Source organism: Ptychodera flava, chromosome 21, assembly GCF_041260155.1.
Source record: "Ptychodera flava strain L36383 chromosome 21, AS_Pfla_20210202, whole genome shotgun sequence".
Taxonomy (NCBI): Eukaryota; Metazoa; Hemichordata; class Enteropneusta; family Ptychoderidae; genus Ptychodera; species Ptychodera flava.
Genome location: NC_091948.1, coordinates 14,543,228 through 14,564,491, shown reverse-complemented (window position 1 = coordinate 14,564,491; position 21,264 = coordinate 14,543,228). Strand labels below are relative to the sequence as shown.

The 21,264-nt window shown below is 41.6% G+C and overlaps 1 protein-coding gene across 1 annotated transcript in view; it reads left to right on the top strand.

The window, feature by feature from the left end:
- LOC139121487 (transducin-like enhancer protein 4) overlaps window positions 1–21,264 on the top strand; it is a 42,197-nt gene that overhangs the window by 4,235 nt on the left and 16,698 nt on the right. Inside the window, 5 exon segments of the mRNA XM_070686391.1 lie at window positions 10,552–10,614; window positions 11,897–11,971; window positions 12,102–12,128; window positions 12,457–12,646; window positions 13,222–13,238. Coding sequence (XP_070542492.1) covers window positions 10,552–10,614; window positions 11,897–11,971; window positions 12,102–12,128; window positions 12,457–12,646; window positions 13,222–13,238 — 372 coding nt within the window.

Genomic DNA, 21,264 nt, shown 5'->3' with positions numbered 1-21,264 from the left:
ACCATTGACACACATCACAACCTAACAGATTGCACTGTATTTTGATGACCTGTTCACGAACTGATTGGAATTTGTTATTGTTATTCATTTGGAATCTTCCCAGCCCACAGCAGTGTTTATTTTCATTGCTGAATGTATCCAGTTTTAATTTCAAGAGTATTTCCACAGTAGTGATAACAGTTCTAGCCCAAAGCCTCAGCCATCTCCCTAGCTCGGCTTTGTGAGGGGGTGGGGGGAGTAGATGGTGCATGGGTTGGTATCAAATTGCCCTCCGCCACTGCCTGTTGTCCCCAACTGCCAGTAGGAAGAGTTGGTAATAGGCTAGCCATGTGTCAGCTCTGGAAAGTATCCCATTTCTTCCAATCCAGCCTTGGAGGCATAGACAGTAACACAGCCAAACCCATCTGAACAAAAAAAAGGGACAGAAAGCTTATAAAATTGTGACCATTAATTATGTGCAAAGGCAATAACAGGCAAGTATGTTTACTTATATTGTAATATTCTTCTTCTCTAGTAAGGATTAGAAATACTTCACTTCAGGAACTGTTTGTCAGAAATTGAAAAACTATCTGCAGTCTGCCTATGAAAGAAAATATTGAACACTGACGAAAGATTTTTTGTATCGAATTACACTGGGAAAGCAGCTGCTCTGCAAAATGGTCCTCGTATTTGATTTCAATATACTCTTCATGATTTTCTGGAGAAGATGTGTCATTCAGATGGCTGTTAATCCATATAGGAAAACTTTCTGTCTCCGCACCTTACTGTGAAACAATAATTTGAAGGAGTGCATTCTGCTCACTGCGAGTGAATCATGAAAAAATATGTTAATGGTTGCCGCGATGGGTATTTTGCGTGTCGGAGAGGATGCAGTTCTTGTTTTTTATCACCGCTGATGTATATACAACCGGGCCCATGAGCAATTGTTAGCACGGAAAGTTTATGAAGCCGTTTTTATTGAGTTGAGCCGTCAGCGCAGTGCAGTGCAGTGTTTTGAATTCATAATCAATTGTACAACCCAACGGAGAATAATGAAGGCCTTCTGCAGTGTGCATGTTGTGTGCGGAATGACGACAGAGCGCGCAGATAACCACTCTCAATTTGTCGAGTCGGCTTTTGAGTCAATGAGATTGGAGTTATCAATGACTAGGGATGAATTCATTATGCTGAGCTTGTTGATGGTAATAGGGGCTAACCGTTCCACTGATACAATATGGCCAATTACCGTCCGCCATTATCTTCCACTGTGTCTTGGTAAATTTAGCATTTATATTGATCCACTGCTCAACTCAATGGCAGCGGGGTATGTTTGCCAATAATAGTTGGTGGAAAAAGAGCTGTGGCAGGCAGGCATTGGTATTGAGAGCTTTTTAAAATTAACAAATGTTGGTTGAGCAAACATTAGTCTTAGTTGGCATAGAGTTTGTGTTTCCAAAGCAAACAATCAAGAAAAAAAAAGAAGGGGGTGTCTGTTTGACAAGGAAGTTGCCAACAGTTGAAAAGGACTGTTTAATAATCAGTTTTGTTGAATAAACACACTTCCTGGTGAGAGCATAGTCAAATATTGGAGGACAGAAAAAAAGTAGGAAAGCATGTTTGTCTTTGACTAGTTTCAACAGCAGTCCATGTGTCGGGAGAATGTCTCAATTAGCCGTCTGGCTGCAGCTGATAGTGGGGAAAGTGGATGACGTTTAAAACTGAATGAGCGGGGCCGCAAATAGCAAACAACAGCAGGAGACAAAAAGCTTGATTGCCATGATGGATCGTGGCGCATTTATTCATCATTTCATCAACAACAATGGTGATAATTTCACCCCTTTAGGCAGTCTGATATCTGGAATTTTTAAGTTTTTTGGGGGAAAAAAGGAGGGTTAAATGTATTGTGCTTTTTATGCGTACCATCGACTCTGTGGGTTTCTGTTTCATATTTGTATTGTTAGCCAAGTTGGGTTAGATATCAATGCTATCGGTGTTTTCGCAGGGTGAAGTGATATCAATGGGCCATATTTCACCCGCCATCTTGTCTGTCAGGATTGATGATATATTGTTAATAACATACGCATATTGCTTGTTTGCCCAGCGTGAATTAATATACCCGAAAACCAGTCGATTGCCATTAAGTAAACACGGCCATTGGAAAACATCTATATGAAGTGAGCAAAATATGTTCCACTCAATCGGCACTGTTTGTTTTCACTTTCTTTTCTCAAACAACACATTGTGGGCAGTGTTTTGTGAAAGTGGCACCCACAAACATTTGCATTTACTGTGCTTTTGTGAGTGCAATCAAGTGGAGACTGCTTTGTGCACAGTTTAACTTGATATAGTCGGAGCTTGAACAGTGTCGTTGTGAAGATTAACGATTTTTCAGACAGTTGCTTTGCGCGCGGTTTCCCCGTCAGTTAACATTGGCCAAACAGAAGAAAAGACTTAGAAGTGTACACAGCTGAGTAGATTAGTCGACTCTTGAATGATGCGAACTGTCCGTTTATTTCATTCAAATTTTGTAGTGCCCTTTCAGTTACACAAATGATTTTGTAAATCGCCATTAAATTTAACTTGCATGTGTTGGCCATATGTGTATCAGGTTAATTTGAAAGTAGGAAAAGATAGCTCTCATAATAAAAAATACTTGGAAAACTGTGTACTGAAGGTTACCATGAGCATCAAATTTTTCTATGGTTACAGCGCTGAAAACACTGTCTTAATTTGTGATTTAGTCCCTGTGCATAATGTCCATAATTTGTGTTAGTGTATGTTCTATGGAACAGGATAATGGTGATTATCTGACAACAAGACAAAGGGCACACACCGTATCCATCAGCGTAAATGTCAGTTGTGCAAATAGTTTAATAGCGTGTTGAGTCTGTGTGGTTTCAAACCTGTTTGAAGGGTTGCCAAGGTGAGAGAGTAGTCGCTAATACAATAAATTAGTGCCAAAGAGAGAATTGTTCCCATCCACAGAGGAAGACAGCCATTTGCTTGGGAGTTTATTTTGGTTGGCCAATAGAATTAGGAGTAGCGCGGCTGGTCGGCTGGCTAGCCTGTTGTCTGGTGGCTGGCTGACTAGTCTACTGAATTCTCCATTCGGGCTCGCCTAGGTAGACTTTGTACCTTGAGTTGGATTGCAGAGTAACTCAGCCGGTGTAGTTTTAGAAGAGGCTACTTTTGAGCAGAGAATATGTAATTCAGAGCAAGTACACCTAAACACGGTCACTTATTAGCTAGCTGATTTCTTTATGGTGTTTGGTTGAAGTGCTTCGATTTCTACTACCCCTATTCATCACCATTCGTGCAGAAAGAACTGACAGACAAGCAGGATGAGAAGAAGGGGGAAAAAAGATTCTTCAGAAACGAGTGTGATGTTTTTCTTTGGCTCTTCTCTCGTTTTGTAAAGAAAGTCGTTGGTTTTATTCACGTGAAAGGTGTTGGCGAGTTCAAGAGGCTGGCCCCTTCACAGGAAACGTGGTTTGACTTCTGTCGTCGTGACAACCACTGCCTTTACCATGGTTACTGTGCAGATTCATCCATCCCCCTGGGATGCCGATTTCATGATGTGTGAAATGGCACGAAGGCGCGCCGCCCTGGCAAACGTGAAAAACTTGCTCTAAGATTTTAATATGATCAGAAGAACATTTTTGCTCCAATGCCCACATGCATGGATATTGCAGTGCGCTTCACTTGCCTTGCACAAATACCTAATCAATATTAATTACCTCATAATGGATAGATTTTTCTACAAATCGAAAATGTTTTTCGCTTGAGCTGAGTTGCCACGCTTACAGAATCCCTTTGCGCTTGGCTGCTCACGTGCAGGAAAGATAACGTCATTTAATCATTGACTGACAAGTTGAATACAGCCGGGCAGGAGTCCTGGAAGAGGTTAGCCACTCTAGTGTCTTTTGAGGTTGTCTGTTTTTCCTGTAGAGTGAACAAAGAAGACGAGCAAGTCAGTTTTGTCAACTTTGTGAGATGGTTGAAATGACATGTTTGTTAGAGGAGTCTATAATCAGAACTGCAGAAAGATGGAGGTTAGCCGAGGGTATTTTGAGAGAGGACCTAGGGCATCTTGGGACAGGGCATGAGATAGAACACATCTTGGCAAGCTGATTGCTGTCCGCCCTCCTTGGGGAAAACGGTTTCCATTTTGCTTGCAAATTATATCAACAAAGCAGTGTTCAATAATTTCCATTTATTATCGATGTGTCACCGTGGTATCATTTCATAGATGAGAGAATAAGGAAAAAAAGACAGCCCGGGATCTCACGGCGTCCCTAAAGAAAATTTAATTCCCATCAGATTGTGAAGATATCAGAATATTTTAATAATCTACCCATAGGAGTTGACAGGCAAACCTTTGATGAATGGTTGTAATTTTCATCACACAGTCGCCGGTGCCTTTTGTGGATGGGCCGTCTGCTGTGGCATACGGCATACGTGGGAAAGTCTATCAGATTTCGTTGGCCATGCATGAGAATTACGTTCAAACATGTCTTTTCTTGTGAAGGTGATTGCTTCCAAATTCACTTGCCGTGGTCAAATTGGACACTGACATTAAACATTCCCTGAAAATAGAAGTCCATGCTCCGTCAATGAAAAAAAAAAGAGCACAACAACGGTTTCATTTTCCGTACATGATTTTTTCTAGGTGCGTAGATTTTTTTTTCAAATTTACCGAAGTGTAAGCCGACTCATTTCAGATTTCCCCCGGCTCGCACAAAAGGCAGTAGAAACAATTTTGTCGACTCTGAGTTTTGAGGTCATCCATGCAGATTAGATTTTGAAAGTTGGAAGACTTAATTTGCAACCTTTGCTCTGACACTGTATAGGAGAGAATCACCCAAGCAGAACAAATTTATTGGGTCATTTCAATAGCATGGCTTTTCAAGGGAGAGGTGCTGACAAAATTGCATTTTGCCGCTCTTATAAAGGACTCTGATAATACAGTATTTTTCCAGATGTCAGAAATTAAATCCCTTGATTATCAGAAATTTGCTTAATTTGATTTCAGTCGTAAATTTGTGATTGTGCAGTGGTCTATTTACAGTGTAGACAGTTTACTTTGTAAAAGTTATTCGAAGGGTGTTTACTGCTAGGGTGACTTTGCGGCATTTCTCTTATCCCAGTAGAATGCCACTGTCTTCTCCCAGCCATGGCAATATTTTGTTTGTGTGGGTATGTGTTGTGACTATTGTCCAGGTGTTCAGTGGTTTATACTTCCATTGTACAGCCCAGTGGTTTCTTCAAAACTCACCAGGTGTGAAAGCATCCTGACCATTCTCCAAGTTGAAAAACTCACAGGCCATAAAAACAAACAAGCTTGCACATTCCGTGGAGAGCGCAAAGGCATGATTTGACCCGGGAGCATGAAGTGACGAAACTGGGACTTCCAGAATTGCTGCGAATGATAATGTATGAAAACACTGTCAAGCTGCGATTTGTAAGACTGAGTTGAATTTAATCTCACAATGGACATAACTCTCCGAGAAAACTTTCAGGGTTTTAGTTTGATTGTCTGAAAAAGAGGATTAGCTAGACAGTTACCTGAAATGTAATCTTGCAGAAAATTACCGTCTGCCACACACAGAAAAACTGGAGTTTGGGTAATCGATGTGGATTCCTGGTCGTCTGACATTCTTTCACAATCTGCGATCAGGAGGAAAGAGAAAATCTAAAGTGTACACAAATCCAATTTATCTCTTAACACCAGTTGAGAGTGCAGATACTGTTTCCCTCCCCCCACAGAATCTAAATCAGGGATTCAGTTCACAGTGAGACAAAACCCAGGCATCTGTGTGCTACCCCGCCACCTGTTTGCGATAATTGACTTATTGTCCCATAGACTGTCATCAACAAAGCCTTGTCCCATCCCCTTCCCTTTTGCGCAACGATAGGTTTATTTTTCCCTTTGAATGATCAGTTAATTTATCTCTGAAGCAAGCATGCGTAAAGCAAGCAGGGCCTTGCGGCTTTTCTGTGCTTACAGGCAGCCATTACCATATTTTACATCATTAGACACTGGAGTTCAGCTCGGCTGATCATCGCAGAGGTCAGCAATTGGCATGCCACTCCAGTTTTAATTTCACTTTCATCAAGTAGTTAATTCATGGGAAAAGATATGCATACACGCACGGCTGCTTGCCTGAATACCCGACGGCATTCCAGGCCAGATTTTTAATGCATGTGTGTACATGTGTGTATGTGCTGGCATTGTCCGCCTGCACTACCCTCCCCCCTACTCCAACCCCCCTCCACTGTAAAGGTTACATGTGTCATGGCTCTTGAATTGGCATATTACTGGAAGTGGCGTCCTCATCACAGCCTGAGTATTGCTACACTCGTGCATTATACCTTCATACACTGCTGTGTCATTGATGGCGTCATTCAATGCGCAATGGGCAATGAATATACAGTTTGATTTGACCGATCAGTCTCATCCCAAGTCCAAAAGATCCTTCCTCCTTTTATATTTTTTTCTGTCCTTTTGTGGACGAATGTTTTTGTTGTTCCTGCAGTGTAAAGTTACTAAGTGTATTTTCAAATGACTATTTGGCCGGCACGGATCATTTCCTCGGAGGGTATCATGTGTTGAGTAGGTGCACGCAGTAGTAGGCACAGCTGTGGTGGCGTGGTAGTGGTAAAGCGCTATAACCACCCCTCTCCTTTGCCTGGCCTCCATTGATTGCTGTTGTCAGTTCTCATTATAAAGATGGTGTGCATGGACGAACGAGCCCACTTTGTGTGTCCTACCTGAACAAAACAACTGATTACAAGCAGGCGTTTCAAGATGGTAGATTCCACCATGTGAGCAGGGGAATGCAGGGCCGCCGATGTGCAGAGGGGCCAACAGTGTCTATTAATTTCGCGTTCAGTCTCATTATCCCTGAATTTCCCTCCTGAGGGAAAAGATATGATGTCAGTGGTCGATATTGAGATGTGCAGGTTTTTCTAAAAGAATGATGTCCATTCCTGTTGGCCATCAGGACACCAGCATTGGGAACATCCAATTAGCGATCAGTCCTGTGTGAATTGGAACTTCATCACTATCACAACAAATACTCAGATCTCTGTGGTTCATTTACTATTGCAGTGTATTTTGCCTGTAAAAACAATGTCTGGCAGCGGGAGGGTGCGTGGAAATCAACACTGGTTGTTAAAATACAGTCGCCAACTGGCTGAGTCATTAGGGAGAGATTGTCTGGCTGTAAACAGATGCAGACAGGGCCTCTCCTCCTGGTGTAACATGTCCCCTTCAGTGAAGTTGCTGGCAGGAGGAGCTAAGCTTTCAGGCTCTTCAGGGTTTGAGCTCCCCTTGTGCGTTAGCATGTACGCTAGTGAGTAGGCTCTTTGTCAGGTAAAGAGATCCTTAATGGCAACTGTCAAAATTAAATCAGTGTGTTGCTGAGTTGTGACAGTGTTGTCGAGTAAGTAAAAAGGTTCTAGAGGAAATCTCGTAAATTCGTGTGTAATTTTTATGGCGCTCATGTCCGGGGAAGGTTTTTATGTGCGCAGAGCACGTCATCAGGGGAGCTGTGTCCATGCTGGGGATTTATTGCGAAAATGGCTCATTACAAATTTATTGAGAAAGCATTATGTATTTAATAAAGTTAGCTTTAACTGACTTCATCCCATTACTAGTAAATCCCAAGGCTGCCAGGGTATAAATCTAGAATCAAGACATATTGAATGTAGACAAAGTGCTATTTTGCCGGCTGATTTCCCTTGTGGACAATTGCCATTTTCTTCATTGGAAAGCAAATCCCAAATTGATGTTGTTAAAACTGGTTTGGTGTCAATTGTAGCCGGCTTTTTCCCAGAGGTCCATCGGGAGTATGGACTGACGCTGCACCAACACTCCTAATCTTGGTGTTTCAGGGCTCGCCGATTCCCAAAGTGCTTTTCCCTCTAGTATTGGGAAGTATTGGCCGGGGCTGGTGATCAATCCTGCTTGTCCATTTTGTCAGTCACTGGGGAGGGCAGGGAGTCCTAATAGTCTGCTGTAATAAGGTCATTTATCTCACTAATGTGGCGATCTGCTATCTCGTATGTAAGCGTATTGATCAGGATAGCCGTAATGAATACACTAGGGACACTGCTGGTTTATTTGCCTTGGGGAAACACTTAACAAAGAGCCTGCATACAAAAGAGTCCAACAAATTATTTGAAATCATGCGTGTTTACAGCCCGAGTGGCTCTGCAAACAAGTCGTCCATTATACATGAAACAGTTCTGAGAGAAGCTGTTTAAGCCCTCTTTGTTTTGACTAGGAGGAGGGCTTATGTTGTTGCAGATATTCGCCCACAGCAGCTGCGATATTCATGAAATTATTCCCTGCCTCGGCCATTGTTACAGCCCTGTCCATCAATTTGTGGGTTTTAATTTCTACCAGTGTTGTTCCGCCAATGGTTGACATATTTCGAGGTTATCATATCCTCCACCGGCGCATTTGCATACGGTCTAATTTTATCTCTCGCCCATTTGTTCCTTTTTTTGTCTTGATGAATGTTGCTGGCAAGCCTGAAATGATGTGAGAATTCTAACGATGAATTAATTTCCGTAACGTGCGATGCCACTTTCCAAGATAATGGCGTGTCATCGCTTGGAGGATTATGCTTTCCAATCGTTAGTGAACTACCGTTCATCACGCAGCGGCGCACATTCATCGTGATAATGCGTCTGATTACATCGCCAAGTGATATCATCCTGTTCTTGCGTGATTATGTAGTGTTATTAAGATTTTTTTTCAGTGTAAAATTTAATACTTCATCTCCTTGTTCCCTGGGGATCCTTCGCCATAATGGATTTTCTAGCTGGGATAATAACGCCTTTGTCAATAAACACATCCTTGATGTTTTGAGTGTCTTTTATGTAAATTTACCCACCCTTTTTTTTTCTCTTCGGCGAATATTGCTACTATACATCAAAGTCTCCATAGAATTGAATATTAATAATTCATTGCTTAGCGAGCAGAAAATAGGTTTCAGATATAATAATACCACACAAGGGGGACTGGAAAGCTGTATTAGTTAGAAATGGACAACACAGACACCAAATTACATAGTGAAATGCAGTAACACTCCGGGGAGCAGTAATAAACCCAGGTTTTTTGTGTAAATTTACAAGGCAGAACTCACAAAGGCATTACACTGACCCCTTGGTGACTGACAATGAACACACAAGGAAATGGAATATATTCTCTGAGGCTTCAAATCACGATGCAAGTTGATAGCTGGTGTGGGCTCTCTCCATTGAAATTCACATTGGGTCTTTGGATGGAAATTTACATGTTTTTTTTTATGCCGCGCCTGTAGTGTAATGCCGAAATGTTTGCGTGATAATTTTCTCCTCGGTGATCAATCATTGTGTGGCAGGTTTGTGTTTTGCGAAATTATTTTCTGCTTTGTCCGGTCCAATTTGTATAAATCAGAGATTGGGGTTGTGATTTAGCTGATGCTAAATGAATTCCGTAGGAGGTAAAACTAATCAAGATTAACAAGATGTTCATCAAAAATAGATCTGTTATTCCCCGCTCCCAGAAGTAAATTCCTGCCGTAAGTTACACCCACCTTTGCGGTTACACCTTCATACATACCATGAAAAATGGGAAGATTGGGGAAAAAAATTACAAAATTACAAAAATGCTAATCAGATTGTAAACTTGTAGTATTAGCAACAGTGTGACCGTAAGTGTCATTCTAAAGATTGGAATAATACTTTTTGACAGGTACTGTAAATATATTTTGATAGCTGAAGGTAATAGCCAGCGCACCAGACAATTTTAAGTACGCGCAAATGCGTTAAAGCTGAGAACTTAGTATGGCGGTCACATTTGTTGTTATTAGGTCGCAGATAGGTACGATCAAGCCAGCTTAAAATGCATGGATATAAGGTTGAAACACCTGAAGGAAGAGGATTATGTGGTAGATCTCCGGGGAAAGAGATTGGGTGAGATTATTCAAGGCAGAAAAAAAAAAAATATACGGAATGAGGGATCTGCATTGGTTTAGAATCCTAGACAATTTGATATTACCATGCATGCATGCAAACGAAGGCTGTCATGAAGGCGGGTGAAAGTTTGAATGTGCAGCACTGCTCTTGCAGGGTCCCAGCCAATGCATTTCTGATTTGACTTCTCACCTTCTTAGCCCGATACTCTCTCCCACGTGAGTGGGATTTGTAACATACGACCAAAATAATTCCAACACCCACATAGTTTTCTGTGTGAAATTTTTTATTTCACAGTAATAATATTATTCATCATGTTCTGGACATTTTTTTTTGGCCAGAAATATTTTTAGTTGACTTTTTCCCACAATATGGCATCTAAAATAATAGTAACTATGACTTTGTATATGACCCTGTTGTTTTATTGCAGCTATGTGTCAATGTGTATGGGATGGTGATATGATAAGAAATTTTCTTCTGAAAGGAAATATGGTTGACATGTCATTTCTGCTCGTCATGGAAACACAGAGACTCAGCAATTTCTTCAAACTTTGTTTTAACTCTGCCTTTTTTTTCTTCTCTGTCTTTTTTTCCACCTCTCCGTAGACTGAGATCGCCAAGCGGTTAAACGCCATCTGTGCACAGATTATCCCTTTCCTATCACAGGAGGTGAGTACACACAAGCATACTCGCACAAACATTTGATATTCAGTGTCAAGTTATGCCTTTTTTCGTGGTTTTTTTTTTTTCAATTTCCACAGAGCCATCTGTCCGCTGCCACTAACAATAACAAGATGGCAGTTATTACAAAATTTTCAACAAAAAAATCAAACCTGGCTGGTATCATTGTAATTGACAGGGCTTAAGGTAATTAAGTGCGTTTTCCATGATGGAAAACAGGGGAAACATGATATTTAAAAAAAGATTCCTGGTGATAAAATTATATGACGGGTGTTGTGCAGAGGGTCGGCAAACAGGACGTAAAGACTGAATCAATATCGCTATTAAAATGTGCTTAGTATTTTAAGTTTACATCAGGCTTTTTATTTTACATCCGCGGTGGGATTTTATGACTGACCTCCCTTCTCAGAGTTCTAGTGCCAATCGTGGTTAATTGTGTTTCTAAATGGGCAAACAAGACTAGAAAAATGACATATGTCTGGCATTAACGTGGAACCTGTTCAGTGGCTGTTCAAACGCATGTCCTCATGTTTGCCAGTTTGAACTGCAAATGAGCTCAGCCCGGCTTAGATATGCAGTTGTTTGGAAGTCTGTGTGAGATAAATTGACCATTGGAAGTGATTGCAAACAATGTAACGATCATTTGATGTGCATGCCACTTTTGCCATGGCAACCGCCGGCGCAGTGCATCTTGGGACAACACCCCAGTGTGTTTGCACTCACACTGAGTGTAGATATCACTGGAGCATGCTCATTACAATGGTAAAGTTGATACAGGAGATAATGTTTTAGTGAGGTCCCGGGAGATGCGATTAGCACCAAAGAGAGATGGTCAGCTTGTCAGATTCTAGAGAAATATAATGTTCTCTGCAGTGATAGAGCACCGTAAAGGTGATAAATCAGAAGCCAGGCATAACAAATTCAAAAGCCCCTGTTGCCAGACAGGCAATCGCGATGACTGCCTGGGGAAAAGGATAGCAGGCCATTCGCTGAGTCAGGTGGTACTGATAAAAAATTATGGCCCCCACCTCAGGTGATTGGTTTATGCAGCAATCACATAAAACTTGAGAAATGGAGACATTTGCCAGCGTAGACAGTCCAAGTTGTAATCCCAACACTTTAACCTGCATCAGAAATGCAAGTTTTCTTTGTCAACTTGTGTAATTTTTTTTTATGTTACATCGGCTCGTCTCCTCATGGAATATTTTTTTCCATCCTCATTTGGCTCTTTTCTCTGGGACTTGACTTTTACAACTTCTCGTTTCTCCAGCATCAGCAGCAAGTTGCCGCGGCAGTTGAACGAGCCAAACAAGTCACCATGACAGAATTGAACGCCATTATTGGAGTAAGTGTGCCCTTCTTCTTTTTAATGCAGTATGTCTGTTTGTTTGTATTTTTTTTGACCCGTTCTTGTTATTTTTAGTTTTTTCCGGTGTCACCATTGTAATTCCCTGCTTGTCTTTTTCTTCTTGCAGCAACAGTCAGCCTTTCCACATTTCTCCGTGAGTATCCCCTTAATGGTCATTTCCTTTTTTTTGAAAAAATATTTAAGTTGAATTGTTTTTTAATTATGCATGAAAAAAAATCAGCTGCCTTGTGTCTACTCAACTGTGTGAAAGCCGTGAATCGTATCATCTTTGATGCTTGGAAAGATTTAATGATAATCAGCAAAAACTACTTTGTTATAAGTCGTAACAGTGAAATGCATGTGGAGTGTGTCTGGTCTAATGTGCAGATCCCCAGAATTGCATGATTATAATTGCCGTAAATATGTTTGTAATAAGTCCAACTGTTGTTCAATGAAATTATTTGTAAATTTTCCCTACCAAGGGTTCTCAGGGGCTTCAACACCCGCTGCCTCATGCCCATCCACCTCCCGTACCGATGCCTCCCCACCCAGCCAGTGTGGGTGGAGGACCTCCTCACATGCCACCAGTGAGCAGTGCTGGCCTGCTGGCTGTCTCCAACGCCCTGTCTTGCTTGCCGGGCAGTTCCATGCCAGTCAAAGACGAAAAACCAGGTGGGTGCATGATTTCACAATCTGCTCTTGTTTTGTTTTTTTTTGAAAACTTCCGTGCTAAACCCGCTGTGAAAATGTGTATGTTTGAATAGAAAGTTTTCCGGATAAATGTAACAGTACTGTGGTGTACATATGGTGTGGCTATTTCAGTTCACGGACCCACCGTCAAAAACGTGATTGTTGGTGCGTTTTGTTTGCAGAGTAATGAAAGATTGATGTATCAGCCTTCATACTCACACAGCAGTGATCCCATGAAAATATTTAGCTTTTGACAATATGTAGCCAATCAGGATGTTCGACCCGTCTGCTCGCAATGTGTTTGACGATTGGGTTTATGTGCGTGGACTAATTAAATTTTTCTATTCTTTTTTCCTTCCTTTTCGACGCCCGTTCTGATATTTGCTGCAATGTGGTGTCACATCACCACCTTTGACACCTGTGTCAACTCAAAATGGTAACCCTCACATTGGTGGTACATTTCAAAACGCAAATGACTATTTTCCGACAATAATGGGCGCGTCACCAAATCTTCACTGCCTATTACACGGCTTTGTTGTCGCATATGAACAACGCAGCTCCATCTGAAAGACAGGTAAGTGGCAATTGTGGATTTCCTTTCAGAGAGGCAACCTTGTAGATTTCGTAGACTCTACACTCAAGTGGGCCCAAGTACCTGGAAAGCTATCGGTGTTTAGGGGCCATGCGGCTCGACTTTCTTTCCTAGGAGTGGTTTGCGAAAGGGGGAGAGATATGTTGTTAGGTATTTTTGTTTCGGTAAGAGGATAGCCGTGATCTGCTCCACTTGAGCCTGGAGTGCCCTCTATGCTCTGTTGGCTACCTGTGCTGGTGTGAAGTACTTGAGTGTTGTTGTGGAGAGAGGTGTTGATAAGTAAACCTGTATTGGGTGGCCTTTCTCAAAGAGCGTTACTGTCAGAACCTCCTGGCTATAAAGCAATGACCAGCAATAACTCTACCCCCCCATTTCCACCAATCACGACTAACCTATGTAGAGTGTTGGGTCCATTCACATACCTGCACCACTGAAACAGGTGAGTGAACAATGCCCTGTTTTGTTTTCCCCCACCGGGGACAGAAGTTGCTTTTGTCTTGAGTGCTGTGTATTTGCATGACAGCATGTAGAGGTATGTCTGGGACTAGTGTTTGTTCAATATATCGCCAGAGAGGTTTTCAATTGCACAACTAAGAATCACACACAACAGAGTACAACTCTGTTGCGATGATGAGCAGGCTCTGTGTTGACAAGAGGGGCCAAGTTTGTTCATCAGCAGTGAGACATACAGTGTATATAGAGAGGTCGGTGAAAGAAAAAAAAAAGTCGTAGGTGGCAACAATGACTCAAAGATGCCTAAGTGGTTTCAATGCTCTCTGAATGGGTTTGTGGTAGAGCCAATTTCACAGACGTACAAGTCATTTTACTTCCTTCAAAGTATCCCCTCTGTCTTCTTAGCTTCCCTGCCTTCACTGTGACTATTAGAGCCAAATCAAGCAGAAAATGCTTCTCTGCCCCCCAGCCATTAGTTAGAGAGAAAGTCCTGGGTCCTCCTCTTCAGCCACTGCCTAATACCTTATAATTCCTGCTGCCTTTTCATCTCAAACTAGCAAACTGCTGGTCGTTGGAAGAGTTAATTATCCTGTGTAATTCACTGTGAAGGCAATTTGTGATGACTCACAGGAGTCTTAGATGAGGTTTGCCGGAGGGCCGCCACTCCGGAGTACATTGAAGCCAGCCTGAATAACTGTGCTGGCTCAGTGTGTGTCTTTTTCTGCCTAATTCGCCCATTCTTCCCCCTGCGAAACCAATATTTAATTGCAGTTCAAAGTGGCTCAACGCCTAATCGCCTCTTGTGGCCAAAAGGAATGATGATTATTGATGGGCCAAAACACTGGCTTTTAACCTGTGTGATTGGCGTATTTATCTGTCGGATTAAGCCTAGAGGCTTAGACCCTGAAGAATGGGCAAGTTATTTCTCACTGTGTGCTGGTCCTGATTACAAATAATAGCAATAGGGGGTATTAACAGCGTCCATTGAGAAGCTTATGTCAGGCAGGGGTGTTTCTTTCAAGGGGCAAGAAAAAGGCGATTACCGGTCAGAGGGGGTCAAGATGTGCTCACCAGCCTCGAAAGAAGAAGACTTTTGGTTTCCAGCGTCTACTGTAGCTTTTCATTGTCTGGTGGGAGTTATTAACTTTCTGGTTCCTTGAATAGCTCAGAAACACCTTAAAGTTAAAAAACTGGTCTGTTACCGTGGGCCTGGTTGAAGATAATCTGTCAACGTCAATGGTAGGTCCCTTGCTAATCTGAGTTTTTGACTGTGGACCAATAGGCTGTCCATTGTTGGGTTGTTTAACTGGGTACAAGGTATACTTGAATCAATGACTACAGATTCTATTTGTCTTTGAGCTTTATGGGAATGCTTTGTTCTAGGAAGGTGTTATGTTGTTCTGCCCCGGAGGTTTCTTAACCATTTTTTTGGTGGCAGATGAGGAGGGCTGTCGAGGAAGTTGCTCTTTCAAAAGTGGATTGACTGCCGCCCAGAAGTACCTATGAAACAGAACAAATACTTACAAAGTCAAGTGGTATTCAAAGCTAGGTGCAAATTCATTTCTTTGTGCTCTGCAAGGCCAAAGACCTCTTGCTAGCCAATATTGTAATCCATATTTTTTCAGTCAGGCAGGCAAGGAGGGCCCTCTATGGCAAGTCTCCTACACTCAGGGCATCCACACAAGCTGGCCTGTGTTGTTTGATTCACCTCTAATTCTGTCGTAAAATTTTTTAATAGCCCCGGCTGAAGTACCTTTTTACCTGTTCAAACATTTACCGAGCAGATTTTTCGACAGCTTTGTTGTGAAAGTTGACAGTGTACTGACGGGAGTAGCATGTTTATTCTGGTATAGTAGTTTCTGTTGATTCAGCTAAGAACACACATTTTTGCAGTGTGTCAACTGTGTGCTATCCTCCCTGCTTGGCAAAAAAAATCAGCCATCAATTATCAAACTTATTTGATGGTTTCATTACAGCAACCAAGAACCCTATTGAAAATTTGATGAATTTTGTGTGTGTGTGTGTGTTTAAGTTATGGTGATAAGGGCTCATTTCCATTTTACTGCATTTGACATTTAAAGGCCAGTGTAATATTCCTAAGCTGTCAGGTAAACAAATGTGTCCGTTTAATGCTAGACAGTACAGGCTGTATTGCTGCCCTTTGACCTTTTATCTGGTAAATAAATTTCCTTGTGCTGTTAAAGGTGATAATAATTGGTGTCCGTAGAGAGACGTTCAGTGATAATTGATGGGCACAATCTCTATTCTTTTTAAAAAGGTGGATTTGTCTTCATGTTTTTTTTTTCTGTGCGTGCACGGGTTTTGACCAGGGGAGTTTGTCCTTGGGAGTTGCCTCTGCGAGGCAGCCAAGGGAGTTTAAGAAGTCTGGCTGAGGGCCTTTACGAGACTTAGAGTGGTGATTATCTCATGGAAATTGGCGGTAACGGTCTTGGGGGATACAAGTGGTAGTTAGGCGCCAAATAAAAGGAGGTGATAGCTGTTTGATGGCCAGGGGGATGCACTCATGTGTGACAGCTGCAATACAGTGAAAAACGCCACTTTCATTGTCAGGTAAGGGGCTTGGCCAGTGTTTGCTCGACCCACTAGACGACTGAGAAAGGGGTGGGAGGAGTGCCAGAGCCCCCTTTTTTCTAAATGACTCCTTGAACACCTGCGTGCGTGGTAGGGTTTTTTATGGAGTGTGAAGTACGATGGAGTGTGAAGAACCGTTCTCGTCGCCTGTCTTCAATCGCAGCCAGCGCCACCTGAATCGGCGAGTGCTAGTACACAGCCGTGGCTTCACACCCTCCAGACAAATGCTCCTTTTCCATCGACTCCAAGTGTCAAGTCACCTACCGTCAAGTGTTGGAACACAGAAAATAAATCACTTTCAGGCCTTTTTAAAAATGATCCACACTGCTCAAGTAGTGTGGAAAGGAAGCGGCCTTCTCACAAGATTCAACAGACCCTGATCAGGCTCTTCACAAAAAGCTGTAAATTTCAGGCAATTAAAGAGGTAGAGAAAAAAAAATTGTGAAAATTTTGAAAGCAGAAGCATTTCTTTCAGAGATGAGATTTCAGAGGGGGGTTGGTCAAAGGAATATCAACTTGACAAAAAACTGCAAACTGTTAATGAAATATTTATTTATATATTCAAGATCAGTACATCGACATCTGTGACAAAATAGTGTCAATTTTGTGGTCAGATACCCCATGCTTGGTAAAGTGGATTTGTGGCCAGCTGGTAGGGAGGATAAAAGTTTTATATAGTAAATTTTCCATTTGGTGAGTGGCATCTCCCAAGATATCAGTTTTCTCATGAAATTTAAAAAAAATATCTGCGCGTTCATTTGGTAATGAAAGGTATTTTTAAGAAAATAATGTTTCACTTGAACGTCACACTTTCATTTTTCATAAGAGCAGATTGAATTTTTTCTCTTGAGATGTTTTAATGACGACTGAACACTTTGCAACTGGCAAGTTATGAAAAGCTGTTTCCTGAAATTGCCAAGAGGGACCTGTAAACCACTGTAAAAAACGCTGGCCTAATAAAACGACGGGACTATTTTTGTAGCTGCGTAGGGATCTTGGCAGTAAGGAGGTTGTAAATAGCATTTTGTTAAGTGTAAATTGATTGTATCGGATTACTCTCATTAATGCTTGACGTGTTGACACTGGAGTTAAATGAAATTTACTGTGTAAATCATTTGGCGCCATCCTTTGTTCCTCGGCCATAATAGCCCCTCCATGGTTCAGCTTATTTGCCCAGTTTTTTTCTCTCCAACACGGCATCTTTTTTTTTTATCCTGTTCAGTTTTCTAATGCCTTTCCCATAGGCTGTGTTGTTTCTTCAGGCATACATTGCAGCTATTGAAAAAACAAGAATCTGTTGAGACAGAAGGGTTTTTTTTTTTTAGGGCGTTGTGTGTGTCTGTGTGCCCGTCTATGTGTGTGTTACTGCCATTGCTGGTGATAAAGGGGGGCGGTACAGTCGGCCTGGGTCATTGTGTGTGATGGACAGCTACCTTTGAAAAGGTGTTTTTATAGAGGTTGTGTTTATGGTTTCACCTAATTATAGCCACTGTTTGTTTGCATGCAGCCTGTTAATTGGGGCTCTGTTTGCCTACCTCTAACACAAGTACCTTGGGTGGAAATGTAATATAACATTTTTGTCACCTTTTATATGTGCTGTCACAGCTGCAGTTGAAGCTTCTGCGTACTGTGTAAATCCAACCTGAGTAAAGTTGAAATTGCAGACCCAGCCCCAACAAAAGGCGCCAAAACACGTGTACAGTGGAGCATGTCAGAACAGCGCCCACATCAGGTCATGAATAATCATATGAGAAGGCATATAAAAAAAAATGAATGACAAAATTAAATTTCATTATAGATTCTCTCCTTTATTGTTGCTTAATTAATTTTGTTCCGTTCGAACATGTTGAAAAGTATCAGCGTCAACACACTTGGGCCTCATTAGCCATTTTTGTTTTATTTTTAATTAATTGCTCCAAAGGGGAATGATATTGCATAAAATTAGCTTGTTTGTCGTGATCAATTTCCCATCGATCCAGATCCCAGATCAAGAGGGAAAAAAAATTTCTCACAGATGGTTTTGATAATGCAAAATGTTTCTGAATAAAGTCAAAGCAAATCTATGGAGAATTGGTAACTCAATGGCAGAGGTTTAGTCAGTTGGATTTCCACAGTTGACACTGGTGTGTGGAGGCCTGTTAGAGACTTCCCCTTTTCTTAGCATGACACCGACAAAAAGCCAGCTCTAGCAGGCTTTGCATAATTTATTCGTTTTAACCCCATTGTTTGGGCCCTGTTGATCTCTTTTTCCCTCTCTTCTGTGCGCGTTCAATGGGTCTTTGTCAAGAGGACTTGTTCATTCTGGGTAGATCGCTTTTCACCGATTCAAGGAGAAACCGTACATGTGACAAAAAAAAAAAGAAAGAAAAAAAAAACCACAGCATGAATAAGCTGAGAATGTATGTTGATTAAGGTAATCTGAAATAGGGCTTTATGAGTGTCGTGGATGACTGCTTTGTGTACGGGAGATAGCGCCTAGCTGGGAACAGGGCCCTCTGAAAGGCAACACTGCCACGACTAGAAAAGTTTAATTTCCTGATGGCTGTTGTGATAAGAAATGTATAGGACCATCAATTGTAATCCAGAGAGTGGCAGAAAGCCATTAGCGAACACACAATCACACAGTTTGAAATGCATTGGGAAATCAAGATAATGCAAACCAGCCACGATAATAGGCTGTGCAGCACATAGGAGGTGTCTTCGGTTTTGCCTTCTGCCTGTTGTTCTGATTAAAATATTTTATCAGATTGTCTGGGTGTTTGCTGCGCACATAATACGTATTTACAGCCTCAGAAACCCCCGCCTTTTTTGCTCAGTTAATTTGATGATGGACTTTGGAAAATGTGAAAGCGATTGGAACATTCTCGCAGCCCATTTGAGGATGAATTCATGTTTCAGATTTCTCCTGTTAGATATCCTGCCCATGTCTTTTCGCTAAAATAATCCAATTTTTTTTGTCCATTCAGCTTGTTAGCGCAGTTCATCACGTGTAGGAATACAGACCCCTGTAGATAATTGCCAGCTAAGATTTCCTTGATCGGCTTAAAGAATTCTCCGCCTGTGTGTGTCTGTGTGCGTTTGCCATTCAAATAACAAGACACAAGCAAGAGGGTTTTACCATTGGTAATACGGCTTGAATGTTTTAATGTGCTTAAACTCCTGAATTCAATTACGTTGGTATCTATCGCTGTTTTGTGTCACTGTACAGGTATGGGACACCAAATTGAAGGGCAAAGTTTTAAGTAGTGGACCGTGATTCAATAAGCAGCTCACACCATTTTCTCAGCAGGATAGGGGTTGTCATGGATCACAGAGCAGAGGGGCAAGCAGTCTTCTCATATCCACTAGTACCACACACTGATTTATCCGCAAAAAGTGGATCAGTCAAGTGCAGTAATACAGTGTGATTTCCATCCAGGCTTTTCTTAACATTGTGGCCGCCAAGATCGATTACTTGCTCTTTGCAACTTTGCATGCTTGAGGATCTGTAGACAGCCGACAGGCAACTTAATTTGTCTTGTGTGCGCTTTGCTGAAGCCGTGATGTCAGCTGTGGCTGTTGTGTGAGCTTATCCAGTTATCAATGCACTAATAAAGCCATCAAAAAAGTGGATGGACGCCCTTTACACGACAGTGCCCACTTTTACACTGTTTAATGTCATTCTTTTCTCGCTGATCAACCTCAATCTTGCTCCGTTTCGAGTATCGTCTGAATGGGACTTCAAAAAAAATCAGGTCTGGAGTTGCCACAGATGTTGTGAAATAAGTCTCAATTGACGCCACCTATTGCATTCTGTTAGTCTGAACAGTAGCGCTTTGTTTGCTGTAAATGCAGAATCTGCCGATATCAGTGAGTTTTCCAAATTTGTACAACAGTTGATGTGTCTTCAATTTCAAGTGAACTGGGAAACCGGCGACAAGATTTCATCAAGTAGGTGAATTGAGGAGGAGGGGCTAAGGTTTCTTCTGGCAAGGGGATCGGAGAGAACCAAACTCCTTGAAGAAATGATTAAAAGGTGTTCTTGAGATTCATGACATTTTCAATCTCCTGTATTCTGCTATTCTGGCTGTACTGTGTTTTCAAATGTCAATCTCTGATTCAGGGAAATCTGAAAGGGCATCCTTGTTCATTGTGTAGGTGAAATAAAACCGACAACTATTAGGTCAAGCTTTTTTCACCTGGTATTTACATCAAAGGTTGCTCTCTGTATGTTGTAAAGAGCTGATAAATTCTGGCTTATCTTTTGGCCCTCCCCCTACCCCAACCAGTCCTTGTTTGGATATACTGACACATAAGGACACAGTGCAAGGGTAACTTGTGCACGTCATCTGAACCTGTAAAGAGTTTGCGAAAAATGTGTTATTTTGAGTACTTCACAAAATATTATCCAGATTTTGAAAGAATCGGAAAGATTTGGACTGAATTGAGATGACTGTCAGTGTAAGATTACACACAAGCAAAATTATGAGATATTTTTTTCTACAGTTTACTTAATTGATAATGAAATGTCTGTCCCAGGCGCTCTTGTTTATTCTCCTGTCCATGAATCTAAGTGAACACAAAAGGCTTGTACACAGCTCTGTAATCAATGTAAGTACACAACTTCCTGACTGAAATTTGAGGCAAAATGTCGGCAAATTGGAGATTAATTCACAAAATTGCAGCCGTAATTTCTCCGTTTTAGAAATAGAGCATCAAAAGAAATTACCTTGCGAAATGTATTTTTTTCACGTATCGTGCCCCCCCTCTTTTTGTATAATGATGCTTTGACACGGTGTCCTGTTGAAAGAAAATTGCCTGTCTCCTGCCGTGTTGTAGTAAATGAGATATGTATTAGAAACCACAGATCAGAATTGTCACACAGTCGTCAGTAGTGTTGACACCGTCCGTGAAAAGTTGATTACAGAGAAGTAATTACTCATAACTGATGTGGCAGTTTAAGTTTCCCCCCGCTGCCAGCGCA